The sequence below is a fragment of the Geospiza fortis genome, unplaced genomic scaffold, assembly GCF_000277835.1.
Source record: "Geospiza fortis unplaced genomic scaffold, GeoFor_1.0 scaffold111, whole genome shotgun sequence".
Taxonomy (NCBI): Eukaryota; Metazoa; Chordata; class Aves; order Passeriformes; family Thraupidae; genus Geospiza; species Geospiza fortis.
In genome coordinates, this window is record NW_005054321.1 from 1,128,577 (window position 1) to 1,141,706 (window position 13,130).

Genomic DNA, 13,130 nt, shown 5'->3' on the forward strand with positions numbered 1-13,130 from the left:
TATGCTTTGCCAGCACCCCCTGAGCATGAGCACCAGTGGCCAAACCCTCTCTTTGGCAGACACAGGGGGCCATCCATGCAGGCACACACACACACAATTACCTGACTGCATGGGCACATGTACCTTCACAGGTCCCACAAGTACCAGCATGATCCCTCTGCCTGCCTGGAAACCCCACCCAGATTCCAGGCCCTCTTACTGGTCCCAGGAGTCCCGTCATCACTGGCTGGTCCAGCTTGATGCTCACCAGCAAACGTGCAGTACTGGCATACTTGTCCAGCATGGACTCCCCATGCTGATACTCACCCTAGATCCAGAACCTCCTTCCTGCTGGTTAGCCCAGATGGAAAAGTGTGCAGGTGAGTGACCCGTGCACACCCGGTGTGGAGAAGCTGAGGACAGTTGTCATCACACTGCCTCAGCACCTGTCACATGCCCTCCTCCAAGAGCTGGCACAGAGCCCCTCCCTTGCTTCACTCAGGCAGGTTCCTCCTGATAGCTGTAGCTGCTTTTTGGGACACACTCCATTCCCACCCCAGTGAGGGGCAGCTGAGATCCCTACCCTCTCCAGTAGCTGGCACAGAGACCCCAGGCTCTCCAGCAGCTGGTACCAGGCCAGGGTTACCTACAAACCCAGCCTGGCTCCAGCAGCTGGCACTCAGCCCTTTTAACCCTCACACATGCATCACAGAGAGATTGCTCTGACAGTTAAAAAAAGATTCAATAAGAAGATAGGAGTGGTTATGGTGATCAGGTGCAGGCCTCAGCCAGACAGGTATACTGATCAGAGCCCTTTTTCACAGAGCTGTAACAAAATGATGAAAATACAAAAGAATGACAGAAAATAATTCATTATTTGGAAAATTAATGTTAATTCTTCAAAAGCCCATATTAAAGAGAAAGAATACTCTGAAGCCTGTGATTTAATTGCAGTACTTAAGAACTTCCATAAGAACTCAGAGATTCTAATAATAAGGGCTCTATAATTTAGCAGATAAAAGCAGAACAAAAGCCAGTAGCTGGAAGTTCAAAAATCAGAATTAAAAAGTCTTACTTCTAAGTGAGGCAGAGTGATCAGCGGGATCAAAGAAAGCTTTCTTAAAGCTTGATGTCTTTGAGAGCTAACTTTGTTTCCAGAAGTTATTCTTTAGCCAAATCAGTGGTTGTGGTATTAAGAAAATAGTGTGAAATGCTATAAAAATTAACCAGATTAAGTCCACAGAGCTATTTTTTCTCTCTACTTCCTCTGGACTTATACAAGAATGATGGTACCAGTACAGCATATAGGTAAAATTGGTAGAAACACCATGGCAACCTGGTAATGTTTTCATATGGAATCTCCTCTCCTCAATTCAATTTAATTTAATTTTCATTAAGGGGTTGTTGAAGCAATGTAATGACAGAGCAGCCACACCCAGAGCAGTTATAGCAAAATGTGATCAGAACAACAAAGAGCCTGTAGTATCCATCAGGTACCAGCTTGGTGACAAACTTTCAGCTTAAATTTGGTGTCTTTTACCACTCCAACCTGGCAAACAATTTTTCAGTGGATTTCTTATAGAGAGCACTCCAAAATCAAACAATAATTCATCAGTAATCTTTTAAATGTTATATTAAGCTACCAGTGATATTATTAGCTTTATACATCTAGGACTTCATGAGCCTTACCTGAATCCCAGATTTAGATTATGCGTAGCCACATTTCTGAATTCTGATATGCAGGAGAGCTAAAAATTTTTTATTCTCCAGCTTTATACCAACTGCCAAAATTATTTTTAGCGCCCACATCCTGACATATTTAAGTCCTACTAGTATTTCTTATCTACATGCTTCAATAATGCTGTACATCAGCTACCGGTTTTTCTTAATATTTCTGAAAGAAATGCATGATAAGTCCACAGAAGTCACTAGATGGAAGTCCTTCTCTGTTAATAAACACCATCTGCTCCTTTCTTTGCTTCCCCACTTCCCATTATTGATAAAGCTGTGATCATGCTTAGAATTTTTAGCATTGCACTCAGATCCCTCTTAAAAATATTTCAGCAGAATTTCTGAACTCCATAGCAGCACTCCAGTACAAATATTAAGAACATTGCATTACTTATACAGTGTCTAATAATTCAGTTTTATTATATGGATTTAAAATTATGTGCAGCAGTACAAACCAGATAAAGTTATATTTCATAACACTACTATAAATATTTGCAATTCACGTCCTGGGCATTCAGAGTTTCCACTGTAAGGGTGATCTATATATTAAATTTTTATATTCTTTGTCATGGCCAATAGGATAACACAAAAATGTCTACCATATTTAACTTGAATAAAGATTGCCATAAATTCTAGCAGTCCATTTCTTAATGAAGTCAATGATTTTAGCAATATCAGCTACCTGTTTAAAAGCTGTAAAATACCACAGTGAGAACAGAAGGAAGCACTGTTCAAAGCAGGACTAGGTCCACTGAATCCCCTTTGCTGTGCGGCCAAGTTGCTCCGCTGCTTTCTTTCTCAGCAGCTGTATTTCCCCTCCCTTACTCTCCATGAATAAAGTGGCTTATGTATCTTAGGACAACAGGAAATGGAAAAGTCCTTCGACCTCTTCTGTTCCAAAACTAAATTATCCCACAAGAAATAAAATAAAAGGGTACATCTACACTGTACTTAGCTTAAATTATCAAATAGGAAATTAAGCATAGCATTCCTTCTCCATATATTAATAAATGTTGTAGAGAGCCTGTAAGCTACTAAAAACCTCCCCATAAACCTCTCCAGAAAAAAAAAGAAAAAACCAAAAAAAAAAAAAAAAAAAACCCAAAAAAAAAAAAAAAAAAAAAAAAAAAAAAAAAAACCAAAAAAAAAAAAAAAAAAAAAACCAAAAAAAAAACAGGCACAGAATCAGCAGGCTTAGAACTTCTCCATTTCTCACTCCAACCAGCAATGCTGTGTTACTAGACAGTGATAAAATTAGCTCCAGGGTATTTTTAAAATCTCTCCTTAATTTTAGTGCACCTCACCATTTCTGTTGTCACTGTAAGCGAAGTCTATTACTTTTGAGTAATCTGTTCCAGTTGTCTCTCATGAAGTCTTTTCTTCAGGGATATTGTGCTATTTAGAGAGGTATGTTTATCAGATGTGTTCTTTTCTGAATAATAAAGAAGTTGAACTTGAAGAAGTTTGTGTATAATGGTACTAAAGACAACTCAAATATGCCACTTCATATAGAGGAAAGAAAAAGGGGGTGAGAAGAAGAGAAAGAAGGAGAGAAGAATGAGGGGATGAAGGTTGCAGACTGAGGCTTATGATATTGATGTTTAGCAGGCCAGGGTTGATATTTTGCGGTCCACAGTGCACTTGGTTTGACTGAATGCAATTGCAGTGGCTTACATATGGTGGATCAGAATATCTTTCTATTATTGATAGAATTTTTTATCTTTTCATAAGCATTTTTATTCTCAGGAGATCAGAAAATGAATATGTTCCTATATGCTATGACCAAGAAATTCCACCCTATATTCATATTTCCCACAGATCCTGTCAGGTACTCTGGAGTTTATTGTCAACTTTCAACTGCAAATTTGTCAAGAGGATGAGAAGTCACTAAAATAGATATTTGGAGGCTTTGTTTATTTTATTTTTTCTAAATAGTGAACAGTAATGGGATTTCATGTAACCATCTACCTATGTAATCTATTTCAAACCATCTTGAAAGAAAATGTTTTAAATTATCTCTGATTATGAAAGGTATGTTCCTTCTTTTTCAAATTACGACTGGATCCAATCCCTTCAGATATATGTATCTACTTCTCACCCAATCCTCTCAAGCCACCTCTATCATTTTGCTTTATTGCAATGAGAGGTTGTTAATCATGTCTATCTTAAATTTCAAATTACATATCCATAATGAAGCTTTAAATTATGAGGCCTGATATTTAAGGGTACTAAGTATGTAGATGTTTCATCAAAAAGCTAAAAAGGAGCTACTGGGCAATCAACATTTTTGAAAAGTGGATACTAGGCAGAATCAGACCTTAAAATGTTGATTGCAGGGTTATACATGTTCACAAAGAGTACAAGAACAGAAATGGAAATTTCCCTGATGTGATTATCATTTAAATACATCTATTCTCTCACATCAAGGAAAGAGGCATTAAATGAATGTAATGTAATGTAATGAGTTTTCACTTCTTTGCTATCTGGGTATAAAGAGGATAGCTTCACATGAAGTCAGAAAAAAACATAGTCAAAGAAAAATTCTCTAACTGAATGAAGTTAGCATGATTCAGGTCTTAAAACTGTAGATCTGGCTGTGGTAAGGGAGATTCCGTTGAACTAAAACTCTGGTATTCAGCCTAACTTTTTTGAAAATTTCTAATTTCACAAAAGAAAACATCCGTTTCAAAAAGAAATTAGTATCAAGTTCAAGATAACAAGTTTATGCTTTGTTCTAAAATGGTGATTTCTGTGGTTAAAGGTAAGATTTCCCCAGATTTTATATTAACCTAGGAGCTTGAGTTAATCAGCATGTTATTTTCACCTAGAAAGGAGATATGTGAGGGGTCAGTCATATGTGCAAGCTGAAGTCTATGACTGATCTTCCATTTTAATCTTAATTATTTTCTATCATAACTGAGATGCACAGTATGCTATGTGTTAGCATTAGCAGTGCAAAATCTTTCAGTAAATTGTTTATAAGGACTGATGATATCATATATAATGAATTCAATTCATGCATGAGAAGCATATATTTTGCATAATTAAAAATCCATAGGAATTTTATAGTGCATTTTAATAAAACAGTTTTAATTATCTGCTGCTGAACAGTTACCAAATGCTTGAAAAATTAACAGACTGCAGAGTAGTTGTAATCTAGACAGAACCACTTACATATAGCCTGAATTTCTCTTTTATGTGCAACCTCCCCGCCCAAAAAAAAGATAGTGTGTAATAATTTAAGCTATTTTCTCTAATAAATTAAGGAACAAGAAAGGTCTAAAATTATTTTATGTTTTTCATTTCATATCTTGGTATATAGGAGAGAATTTCTACATGAAGTAGAATTCTAATGCATCATACCTAAAGGTAAATGTTTTCAATGGCTGAAGACATTTTCCCACTGGGTATTTCTGGGCTGTATTTCTACAGCAGGTCTTCACTGCATTACCAATTTTTGGATAGTTTCCTGGCTATCAAAGTGTTACTCAGCTAGTTATTTTCTCAGGGATTAGTGTCTGTTGCAGATGGGACCAAGTAGGGTACAGCAATGGCCTCAGAACTTCTCCAGGCAGTTTACTACAGCTCCAGATTTGCTGACAGAGACACTTCATGGAAATAGAAAAATCAAGTGTCTTAACACCAAGCGCTCTTAAAAAAAAGGGTGGGGAATCTGAAAATGAAAAAAAAACCAAAACACCAGACACTATAGCAAAGAAAAAAACAACAGTTTCTGCTTATATCCTATAAAAACTTGTTAGAGTTTATAGTCCCTGGTACCAAGAAAAGTGTTTAAAAAATGAATGCATGATATAAACCAACTCTTCAAATACTACCATACTGAACTTGATCATAAACAACATCCTTCCTGGGACATATATATGAAATACTATGAACTTCTAAACTTCAGGAATACGTGTTCCAGCTCATTAACTTCAGTGTCTGTGTGAAAACTACAGACAGTTGTGTAAACAGCAATAGAGAAATATATTTATGTCAATTCAGAGAACTGAGTCAGCAGTTCTCCTGTGCAAACATATGAGAGAGCTTCCATCCATAAAATTTGCAGATGCCACTGTCCAGCGAAATTCAAGACTAACTAGTAATGTCTTGACATTAATTTGAATATGCATGTGTTAGAAGGATCAGAAAAATAACAATTACGTTTTTGAGAATTAAAAGAACTTCCCACTATTAGAGATCATAAAATATTTGCATCTGGATGATACTATAGATTATAGAGTTTAAAATATTTTGGTTTGAGATATGACTATGCATCTGTGAATGATTACATGAAAAGCAAATATAGTAACTTAGATAAGGTTATATACGTGTATTTTTGTATATTTCTGTGGGATGTTTAGGGTTTTTTTAATGTATAAAAATCAGAGGAAAAAAAACCAGATTATTTTGTTAAGAATGTCTTACCTTCGTAGTAAACTTTAAACCCATGAGCGCTAACTGCAAAGTCACTTGTCAAGCGCAGTGAAAATACAGATTTTGTACTTGTCACAGGTGGAGGAAGATGAAATCCTGTTAACCTAAGAAACAAAAAAGCACAATTCATGGTTAATTGTTTGGAAAATAAAACTGTGTGTGACAGATGGCTGTTCCCAATAATATTTCATCACGGAAAGGACAACTGTCTTAAAAGGATGTAGTTTACATTAGTTGCAAAAATTATTTTATATAGTAAATGAGGAATTATTAGAAAATTTGACTATATTTGATGGACACTATACTTGGAATAGATGATAGCAAGATGCAGAAACTGGACTTAAAACCAGTTCAGATTATCAGTAGCTGAAAAAATAAAACAACCAAAGAAATCACAATACACCAGACAATTTAGGGTTTATGTTCAAAAATGTATTGCACTAAATATCTTACACAGGTTTCTGCTAAAATTTGTAGTAGCTGAATTTTTCCACAGTAATGTGATGAAAGAAAGGGAACATGATTCACTTTAATGAGGGAATTTAGTATTTAAACTGCACTTTGGCCTCAGAGAAGAAATTTCTAATTTCAACTCAAAGAGCAGCATCATTGTGAAGTAATAAATCCATACAAAAAGCTCTCTTTAAAGGGATTACAGAGTCATTAAGGTTTGTGTTTTTGTCATTTGTGTGTTTGGTTTTGTTTTGTTCTATTAAAACCACTGTGTTTGAGACACAAATGAAAGAAAAATTTTTTGTGTACCCAGCACTGCTGATAAGCTCTGCTCATACTCACTTCTACATATTTATTTGATGTACATATGACAACTCTTATCTTCCTCAGTTTTAGGAGAATAACCTCATCAGGGTTCTTATCAGACCAACAAAGCCCATAACATTTAACTGTCAAAAATGTGTAAAGAACAAGTTGAAAATTTAGCTGTGTACAACTAGACCAGTGAAATCTAGACATACCTTTGGAACCCACTTAGCCATGTGTGGTCAATTGTGTAGCAGATGGGATTATATATTTTATAAATGATTGAGATTTAAATTATTTTCATGTGTTTTAGATAAGCCCTTATTTTGCATTTTACTTTGAATTTAGAACAAGAGAAAAATGTAGGTCAAAAGGGACCTGTAGAGGCTACATAGTCCAACCTACTGTTCAATGTGGGTTAAAAGGCAGAGTTAGTCTGGGTTGCTCAAGATTTATATTTTCCCTTTTCATTGTTAGAACAAATTCATGGTGATTTTTTGTTTGCTAGGGTTTTTTGTGTTTGGAGAGTTTTTTGGTTTTTTTTTTGTTTTTTGGGTTTTTTTTAATACAGCTGTATATGTGCAGCTACATAGGCTGGTCTTTAGTACACCTTAAGAAACATGTAAATTCTGATAATTTTGCTGGAAGAGATGACATATTTTTGATTTTGCTTGATGTAGGAACAAACACCAATGGCATTTACTGATGTTTTAATACATTTTCTGCTTCTTATTCTGAAATTCAGTCTCAGTCTTCTGAAATCACAAAGTAACTGATAAGTTATGTCCTGCCATTATCAGCATTTCTAGTCTCATCGAGGGAAGGATGTAGAGTGATGAGAAGCCCAGAATTCAAAAGGTCAGGAAATAATTTGCTAAAAAATAGTGTAATTGCAATATTAGCATTTACTTAATGTTTTACTTATTTTTAGCTTTAAGATACCTTTAGATGAGTTCTATACAGTGTACCAGTAATTCACCATGAAGGTTATTTGCTGTGAGGATGATAAAAAGCTTTAATTTTTCTTTGATCTCTATGCACTTGGTGTCCTTAACAGATACTGGATATTGATAGGTAGTATACTGATGTTTTTTTCTTAAGCAATCTTTGTAATGCAAAACAAAATTTAAAAAAACAAACCTCCTCAATACAATAGCCAATTTTTGCCATGTTACAGTCATGACAGATATGAAAGCCAAATGATAATAGTACTCACATCATATACCCATAAAAATGAAAAACATGAACAAAAGTAGAAAAGGCCTCTAAAGAGGTATATATTCACATATTTATATGTAGCAGGTCCTTAGAAAGCTGTTCTTTAGCTTTAGAAAGCTGTTCTTTGTTTTGTCACTGGTATCTTCATGAATAATATCATTAAAATAAGATTAAAGAACTTATGTAATTATGAAAAGATAATTATGTACAGAATATTTATGACTGAGAAAATGCATTTTTTATTTCATTAGGAAAGTATATTTTTATTCTATTAATAAAAAAAAGGAAATAAAATGCTTACATCTCCCAAACAGGCATATGCATAATTTTTTAATAAATCAATATCAGTTCATTTTTAATGATAGATTGGTCATCAACCAATAAATAACTTAATTAATTGGTTAGCATCAATACTTTAAAATAAGCTGGCCTAATTTAAAACCAAACCAATAATTAGAATAAAACTCACAGTAGGTTTAGCTGGTTTCCATTTATGTAATCAATGATTTAAAAAGAATTCTGGGTATAAACATATACCCAGCAGAAAAGAAATACAGTTATCCCAAAGTATTGAATTTTATGAGTGGTACAGCTTAGATGGGTAGTAGATTTTTAAAATGAACACATATGTTACTAGCATAGTAAACATTACAGCTCCTGATGCAAAACAGATCATTATAGGAGCTGTTGGATACCATTTAGCTTTCAGCAGTGGGCCTTTTATAACCATCATTATGTTGCATTTAGTAAAAAAGGATAAGCTTGTTTCTTTAATTTGGTTGCTACACTTGAATTGATATGAAGAAATTCAAAGGTGATATTTTTGGTTTAGTGGATGCAAAATTAATCAAAAATTTCAGTAAGTAAAAATTCAACATGCAAATATCACTTAGAAAAATACTACAGATTTTTTTTAAATGTAATTCATATTGAAATAACCTAATACTTGAGTATTATTCATTAGGTACAAAAGGATATTGACCTCAGAGCTTAAGTCTTACTTACATGTTAAACTCTACAAACTGTCATAAGTGTTAGCCTGAATAGTTTTCATTGCCTTTTAAAATGAAACATAGCAAGCACATCATAACTGCAGGAGAGAGATGGCAGGTAAGCAGCAAAATACCTGTAAGATAGTGCATGTGCATAGATCTGATTGTCACTTATTCAGATCAGTCTCAATGTCCAACTAAATGTTAGACAACTAAATGTGTAACTCAGTACTCTGGTAAAAGTGAAACTTTAGGTGGAAAAATTATGTAAAATAAGCAGTCATCTCATTAAGCAGATGTCATATGCATATTAAACACATTTAAAATTTAAATTTCCTCTATCAGCTGAAGTTTTTTTTATCTACAACAATTTTCCATCTTACATTGCATTTGCATATCTCGTTCCATTTGTACCAACTTTTTTCAAATTCAAAATACCTAATGGAATTATTCAGGTGATTCTCTATTGCTGTGTTACATACTGTGAGATATTTGAAACATCAGCACAGAGTTGGTAGGTATGACATTGTACCACCATGAGATCCATGTGCTTTTGGAGAGATGGAGGCCAGGCAGGACATGCCTACATCTTTTGACAGGCTCTTAAATTATTCCTTTATAGTCTACCACTTTGGCAGGAAAAAAAAAATATATGGCAGAAATGTTTTCTCTTTTTTTTTTTTTTTTTTTTTTTTTTTTTTTTTTTTTTTTTTTTTTTTTTTTTTTTGTGGGGTTTTTCTTTTCTTTTTTTTTTTTTTCTTTTTGGTGGGATTATCTGTTCCTTTTCTTCTTTCCCTTTTTGATTTTGGAAGTGTTCTCTGACCTCATTAAGAGATCCCATCAGTACCTGATACCAGGTAGCCATGGGAAACCATGGGAAACCATGGGAAACCATGGGAACTAAAAGGCAATGTCTACAAAGTTTTAAGAAAATCTATTTTCTTCTGTTTCAACTCTTAAAAACCCAAATTTTATACTGTGGCATTCTACTTGAGTATTTGGTTTTGATGATGCAGTTTAGCTACAGAATGTTATCAAACACAGAACAGTGATAAAAATTTGTAAATGAATACAGTGCATGAATGAATATATTTGGCTTTTTCTTCCTGACGTGTCTAACAAGCTTGCCAGGCACCTAACGCCCACAGGAAATGGACACATTATGTATGTAGTGCAAGGCTACAGATGTTTCTGGGAGTGCAGGAAAAAGTTAAGAGGTATTTCTATTTATTCAACTTTTTTATGTCAGAAAGACCAGATGCTCATCCTGAAATATCTATTGTATATAGAAATTCTAAAACTCCAGTAGTAAATATGGTGAAATCAAAGACATCATTTGGAGACGCAATATGTATTCAGAATTTATATATTACTTGCATGCAAAACTACAATGCTATATAGGTTCAGTAACATGAATCTAGCAATGTATTTGCAATCATCTCAGAGTATAAGAATGAAGAACAGAAACACCCATTGCCTTGGAACCAGAGAAGAGGACATATGAGATTAAATTACTCCATGTGGACCCAAGACTGAGGAGAAAAAATCATCACCATCATACTCTGTGACAAAGAATAAATCTTGCTGGTTTTTGCCATAACTACCCCATGGTGCCATCTTTATCCTCCCAAGGAAAACCAAAGTGGCCTAGGATCTAAATGGACATAAAAAGCACCGCCGACCTCCACCAGAAAAAAAGAAGGTAGATTCTACTAGAATTCTGTACAATTTTAACCACATATTTTTGAATAATTAGTTGCTTTGAGTATGAGTGGTAGTAATATTGTAGGCCAATTAGTAACAATATCTGTTATATGCGCTGCAATATTTTTATTTCTTAAGACTTCTTGGTGAAATAAGACAGATTTTATTTGGGTCCTCAGATGTCTCTAAATATTCAGAGTGCAAATGTATACAATTTCTTGATGTACAAATAAAGTGGCTAAAGGATGTCTTTTTACAGGTGAGAGACTAGTTTTGAAGAATTCTGTTTCTTACGTGTCTTCTGACACCATCCTCATTTATTTTTTCAGTAATGGAAAAAGTCAAATGGAGTTTCAAGCAAAACATTGTCTTATGTACACAGGAATTTCTAAATATTCTTTCAATACCAGTTAAAATACAATAAATAAATTCTGGGCAGTAGTGACAATGTTTGAATCTTTATGCAAATATGCAAATATACAAATATGCAAATTTGTAGTAATAATTATTGGCATTGTAAATGATTAAAAATGACCTCATTATTTTCTTTCAAACATGTCATTCACAGAGTGTGTTCCCGTGTCTCTTCCTCCTGTACTATATTCTGTCACACGCTATAGATTTAAAAAAAGAAGGAACGTATATTAAACAGTTGAATCTGTTTTCATTTTCTAAGCATATTTTAAAACACTACTACTCCAAGAGTAATTATAATCTATCTATTCTTATGTCTCCCACCATCTTTTCTCAATCACATATGACATAATTTTAAAATGACAAATCATCTCAGATTTGGGGTTTCCAAGACTTTAGAGTTCTGACTGGAAATTTCTGCAGTTTGATCAATCATTTGTTTTCTGCTTTTACTGTAGTCCTTGTGATAAATCTTAAATCATATATCACTTTAAGCTGCATGCTGAACTTTAAACTTAACATCAGCCCTCAAGGAAGACCAGCTCCCAGCTTCAGAATCTAAATAGAGCAATCATTTCATAATTGCAAAGTTGAAATTATGGAAGGAAATCTTGATTAGTCATAGAAAAGTGCTCCTAGATAAATTGTTTGCTTGAGACTCTGATGTGACGAAGAAGATGACTCTATTTCCTCTTTGCTTGTGTGTCTTAGATATTTGTTGTTTGACATTGATTATGCTTTTAAATAGGTAATATTTTTGCATGTATTTTAACAACTCTTTGTATTGTTTTGTTTTCTTTCCAGGTTCACAAGATTATAGCTTTTCCACAGTTTATTAGTTATTTCCAAAAAAAAATACAGTTCCTCAGGAATATTTCCTCTTACATAGGATAGTATCCAAAGAAATTCACCAAAAAAGTTTTAAGTGAATAGCAATCTCACTTAATCTCAATAAATTTTTGATTAGGTCACAGAAATTTTACAGCAGGAAGAGTTTTAGTCTAATCTGAAAGGTGAAAGAATTGTTTGTCCCCAATTTATGTAAAACGATGCAGAAACATAAAATGTGTTAACATACCAAGTTATTGTAACTTTGACTGTAAAATTAAAAAGAATGTCAAAGCCTATAAATTCTCACTGTTAGTTTGATCTCCAAATAACTGTTTATTCTTGTAAAAAGGAGATGATAGATTCTGAAAAAGAATATGCATAATAAGCAAAGTCTTAAGTATAAAAGAAAGGTAGGTAAAACAAACTGCTGTATAATTTCATTGAGAATCTTCCCCACAAGTAAAGGAAAACTTTCTGAAGACAACAGAAATTTTATTCCATATTTAGCAGTTTACAGGACACTGAAATATCTAATATTTTCAAATAACAGATAAAATATTTCTTTTTTTTTTCCTTGTACATGAATGTAACTTTTCCTTCCACTAACAAATTTTTGGTCTTAATGATACATATTTAAGTTGATAATCTTCAGAAAATATTATTCTAAAATCCATAACACATATACAAATGAAGCTTCATCACTAGTGGATTTTTCCCATTAAGCTAGCTATGATCCTTCTACCAGCCATTTTGTTTACTGATATGTCCAGTAACCTGCTGTCTGTTATTTATGCAGACAGTACCAGTCAATACTTAGAAAATAAATACATCTGGAATTTAGTTAGGTACTGTTGGGGCTTGGTTTTGTTGGACCACATACTGATGAATCCATTATTAACTGCTGGAGTCCTGTCTGTGTGATTTTGTATTCATATAAACTTCTATTAATTTTCTAAGTAGCAGATGATTAGATTTAATGTCTGACTAGCCTGATGCTACACTGATTCAATTTCAAATTTAGTGAGATCTTTTGCCTGCCAGATACTTGTTTAACATTTTCCCACT

General features: G+C 33.7%; 1 protein-coding gene across 1 annotated transcript in view; it reads right to left on the minus strand.

Annotated features, from left to right (window-relative positions):
- The window catches only part of CSMD3 (CUB and Sushi multiple domains 3), a 576,871-nt gene that overhangs the window by 464,779 nt on the left and 98,962 nt on the right, over positions 1-13,130 (minus strand). The window contains exon 3 of the mRNA XM_005420686.3: positions 6,139-6,251. Coding sequence (XP_005420743.1) covers positions 6,139-6,251 — 113 coding nt within the window. The remainder of the gene's footprint in view (positions 1-6,138; positions 6,252-13,130) is intronic.